A 5044-nucleotide genomic window follows, 5' to 3' on the forward strand; every position below is an offset into this window, starting at 1 on the left:
CTCTCTCTCTCTCTCTCTCTCTCTCTCTCTCTCTCTCTCTCTCTCTTCCTCCCTCCCTCCCTCTCTCTCCCTCTTCTCTCCCTCCCCTCCCCTCTCTTCTCTTCTCTCTCTCCTCTTCTCTTTCCCCTTTCCTTTCCTCTCTTTCTCTCCCCCGACTCTCTCCCCCTCTCCTCTCTCTCTCTCCCTTTCCTCTCCTCTCTTTTCTCCCCCTCCCTCTCTCTGTCTCTCTGTCTCTCTCTCTCTCCTGTGTGTGTGTGTGTGTGTGTGTGTGTGTGCATATGTTGAGGACTATGACCTGATATGCCCCTACCTGTTGTGTCTCTTCTTCCATTTAACCATTTTATATACCTTACACTGGGACAAAGTCATTGCGTCCCCTAGGTTTGGGCAGATGCTGTTGTTGCATGCTGCCCTTCTGGTATGATGACTGGGCCAGTGCTTTGGGAGTAACCAAGACTTAGGAGTCCCTCATCCTGTCAACCTCTCTCATCATAGGACAGACTCTATTGCAGCTGTCTGACAGGAGCAATCCCCATTCTTAGAGTCTGGGAGCTGAGGGAAGAGCAGAGCCTCTGGCTGGTACCTGACTGCAGGCAGAAACAGTACTCCATGGGGCCCGGGGCTGTGGAGGCGCTGCAGAAGATAGCAAAGCTCGTCAGTATGGAGCCTTCCTCTGGGTCAATCACGCAGGCGGGCGCCTCAGGTGGAGGCAGCATGCTGATCACGTAAGTGTCCTCCCCGTAGGCGTGGCTGGTCAGTGCTGGGAAGTGAACATTCATTGTGCTCAGGGGACTACCTGTCCAAAACTTTAACCCCTCTTCAGGATGACCTGGGAACTTGTTAAACAAAGATGTCTGGACCGCTACAGACCAGCAGCCTCTGACCTCTCTGGAGATTCTGGAGTAGGCCCCCAAATACTCTTATCTAACAATTGTCCCTAGTGTAGGGCCGCAGGCTCACTGAGAAAGTGGGCAGACATGGGACTGGAGTTCTGCTATTTTCTATCTAAGTGGCCTTGGCTTGACCTCTGTCATCTGTAAAGAGGAACCAATAGTAACTTCCTCATAGGACTACATGAGCTTCCTCATAGGACTACTACAGATTACCCAGAAGTCAGATCGCCAAGCCAGGGAGGAACCGAGACTGGTGCTGGAGGCAGGTGGATACTACCCAGAAGCCATCTGTTTCCAGCCTCACATCCTCAGCACTGTGAGCCCCTGTCCATCCTGCAGCAGTATACCACCACGTCTGACACGGCCGTGGAGTTCAAAACAGCACTGGCCACAAGAGTGGAGCAAAGGAGAATCTTTTTCCTTTTTAATGGTTTATTTGTTTTTATTTTATGTGCACTGGTGAGTTACCTGCAAGTCTGTGTGTCTGTCTGTGTGTCTGTCTTTCTGTCTGTCTGCAAGAGAGCAACAGATCCCCTGGAGCTAGAGTTACAAACAGTTGTGAGCAGCCGCATGGGAGCTGGGAATTGAACCCAGGTCCTCGGGAAGAGCAGCCTGCACTCTTAACCACTGAGCCACCCCTCCAGCCCCCACAAAGGAGAATCTTAATTGGTTACAACTAAAGCCTTAGCCTAACTCAGTTGAGATGGTCTGAGGTAGAGCAGGTGTGTCTACTGCCCAAGTGCCCACCTCAGTTTGTCTGGCTGTGGGTGCTCCGTGGGCTGCGTTAGGAAATAACAGAACCAACAGGCACATAGGTGGTCCTTGCCTGCAGTCCTGCACTGATGTAACGTGGAGTCAAAGGAAATGTTCTTAGGAAACAAAGCCATCTGTGTTCTCTGACTCTGCCTGAGCGGAGTCACCCTGATTTCTGGTGGCACACACAGGTTGACTTACGGTGACCAGCTTGTGCCACCGGCATCCTGTCAAACTCCTGGAATGACATCAGTTCCAGGACAGGCATTTATATCCCCACCACCACCAGAGCCACACATGGGGAAACGGAGGCAACATGAAGTCAAATCCTTTGCCCAAAGTCTTCTAGGCAGAAAACTCCATACCTTGCTCCATGTTAGACCAAAGTCCCTTATTTTAGTGTTTCCAAGTTTGTCCTGGTCCCATAACGAGAGATGGGGGTGACAGCTTCTCACCTGTGACCCGGATGTGAATAGCAGGTCCCCAGGTCTGCAGGAAGCTGCCGTTCAGCAGCAGCAGGGAGGAGTTGCTGTAAAGGAGGGTCAGTGATCGTGGCCAAAATCCTCTGAGTCTGCAGGCAGCTGGCAGGGGCTCAGCCTGCAAGGGAAGAGCCCTCAGGCCCTTAGAGTCTGCTAGGTAGGCCCCTGGACATCCTCAGTCCTGTGGCTTCCAATCCTCTGGGCCTGTCAAATTTCTTTCTGATAAGCGAATGGCATGGTGGCACTGCTGCTACCCAGGAGGTCAGGAGGCTTTGATCCTGTTTATACCTTCACCTGTTAGAAATTCCCTCAGATCCCTAATCTTCCTGACTGCCCCTGCACTGGTTCCAAATGAGGTTAGCCTACCCTGGCTCAAGACCCAGCATTCAACACAAGGCTGGTCCTCTCAGAGGACACATTTTCTTCCGAGTGGCTGTGATATCTCACCTTCTCTGGTGAGATGTCATCTAAGTACCAGTTGAATACGGCCACCGGGGTTTCATCGCCCACGGTGACGGTGAGCAGAATGTCCTGGTCGGCTTTCACTGGCCGGCAGTTCTTCTGACAGCTGGAAGGTACAGAGGGTATGGAGAAAGCTCAGTCAGGCATCGTGACCGCTTGCCTGGTCTTTGCCCAATTCTCAAGTCTGTGGAGAAGGTGGGACATTGCCTTTATCCGAATGAAAGATGGAATAAACCAACCAATGCTCCAACCTAAGCCAGGACACAGCCTTGGTCTGCAGGCCGAAGAAGAGTCAGGACGTGACCGGATTTCCATGTCACTTCACTTGCAGTGATATGGGGGTGCAGGACAGGTCCCTGGCTTCCAATCCTGACCCTGTCACTTAGGAAGATTTGCTTTGCGTGAGTTACTTAAGAATTGGTTTCCTTAGCTGCAAAGGAAGTAGACAAAGCCAGATAAATTCTGAGATCCTCTTTAGTGTTGATAAAAGTGACAGTGTCGTGGCTTCATAGTACACATATGGTGCGTGATCAGAGTAGCTCTGAGAGTGACATGTCAGAGCCCCAAGAGTGCTTGGGAGCACGCCAGGCTCAGAGGACTTGCGTGATTGGTCCCAGGTGACATCACTCTTGAGTGGGTGAATGGAACATGAATCGTGAGTCAGAGTCCAAACCTTGGGCCTTCTTTCTTTTTTGTGTTTTTGTTTGTGTGTGTGTGTGTGTGTGTGTGTGTATACAGGTGTGTGTGTGTACAGGTGTGTGTGCATGCATGTGTATGTGTGTACACAAGTGTGTGCCTGTGTGTGTGTACACAGGTGTCTGAGTGCATGCATGCATGTGTACGTATGTATGCGTGCGTGTGTATGTGTGTGTGTGCACGTGTGGGGAGGGGGTAAGAGGTTGATATGGGGTATCTTCTCTTACTCTTCATCTTACTGTTTGAGACAAGGTCTCTCACTGAACCTGAAGATCACTTGTTTGGCTACAACCCCCTGAACCTTCTATGTGATGTCCCACCCCCTCCCTGGAGCCCCTGACAGGTCACTTTGACATCTGCCACATGTCTAATTCCTCTCTGAGTCCTCTCAGCATTAACTTCCTGAATCTGTCAAACTTCCTAATTCTCTTGTTAGTGTCTGTCTTCCCTAGTGCAAGCATGCTGGTGGGTTTCTACAGACCTTCTAGGCCATTCTCCGGCTTTCCCTGCAGAGACAATGTCTCAGCTCCCACCCTCTAGGCTTCTGTTTAGGTCCAGCCAGTGCAAAGCATTGGTAGGGGCCCAGGAGGTTTGAGGAGAGATGGTGGGCTGAGGAGAACACAAGGTTATTCATTTATTTCATACCAAAGGGCTAACATGGCAGACTCAGTACCCACTAGTCAAGGCCATGGCTTCTGTCTCTCTCCACAGAGGGGATTCCAGTCAACCCCTGTCTTATCTCTGCAGTCCTAGGAGCGATGGCTTGCCCCACCCTATAGCAGCTCCACACTGTCACCTGGGTTAGTCCTGTTCACTCACAGCTGAGAGAGGATGCTGATCCATCGGTAATAAGTTTCTGACTACAGTAAGCCATCTGCGTCCAGCAGGGACCCGGCTGACAGGCCCAGCTACCTCAAGCTTCTACTTTGACTCCTATAAGATGCTAAGCTGACTCACAGAGAGCAGAATATTTTGAAGCAAGCTGGGAGCATGTCCCCTCCTGCTCAGGGACCTTGGGTAGATCCTGGGTGCAAGGCCCTGCGTCTCCCTTTCTCCTCCTCTCCCCAAGCCCCTCCTCCAAGTCTCTGTTGGGCGCCACATCCTATGGATAGAGCCCTTCCTGTTCTCTGGATGAAGAAGTTGTCATAGCATTCCACTGTCCCTTCATGCCATTTGTTGCGGATCCTCTGGTTGCCATCCCTATGGTGAGACGGGTTGACCCACACTTCCAGTCCCACCTCCGAGTGGTGCCAGCTGATGACATAGCACGTGCCTCACCTGATTTGAGGCCCAAGGTCCAGGGGAGCAGACACGTACAGGCACTGTTCTGTCTCTTTCTCCAGCTCTTGGCCCCTTAGGGTAGCCAAATGCAGCGTGACAGCAGAGTTGAGCGGTGGCAGACAGAAGGTATGAAGCACCAGCAGCCTCTGGTCTGTGCGGAGCAGTCGGCTCTCCACACAGGCGTTCCACTGAGCCCAGCAACGTCCTGAACGAGATGGGAAGACACTCGTGGACAGCATCCCTGAACCCAGCACACCGTGGGCTTTCTGGTTTAGCAAAGCTTCTGTTAATGGTTTTGTTTCATTGAGACAGGGTCTGGCTGCACAGCCCAGGCTAGCCTCAAACTCCTGATCTTCCTGCTTCTGCCTCCTAACTGACAGAGTTACAGGGATAAGCCACCATGCCCTACCTCCAACTGTCCCATTTTATTTTGGGGGTGTATATCTGTCTCTGTGTGTGTGGGTGTGTCTGTGTGTATCT

General features: G+C 51.7%; 1 protein-coding gene across 1 annotated transcript in view; it reads right to left on the reverse strand.

Moving 5' to 3' along the window:
• The window catches only part of Pkd1l2 (polycystin 1 like 2), an 81670-nt gene that overhangs the window by 53120 nt on the left and 23506 nt on the right, over positions 1-5044 (reverse strand). Inside the window, exons 11-14 of the mRNA XM_028752696.1 lie at positions 4562-4769; positions 2573-2693; positions 2102-2243; positions 584-760 (exon numbers count right to left, since the gene is read on the reverse strand). Coding sequence (XP_028608529.1) covers positions 584-760; positions 2102-2243; positions 2573-2693; positions 4562-4769 — 648 coding nt within the window. The remainder of the gene's footprint in view (positions 1-583; positions 761-2101; positions 2244-2572; positions 2694-4561; positions 4770-5044) is intronic.

The sequence above is a fragment of the Grammomys surdaster genome, unplaced genomic scaffold (assembly GCF_004785775.1).
Source record: "Grammomys surdaster isolate TR1022 unplaced genomic scaffold, NIH_TR_1.0 128, whole genome shotgun sequence".
NCBI classification, from domain to species: Eukaryota; Metazoa; Chordata; class Mammalia; order Rodentia; family Muridae; genus Grammomys; species Grammomys surdaster.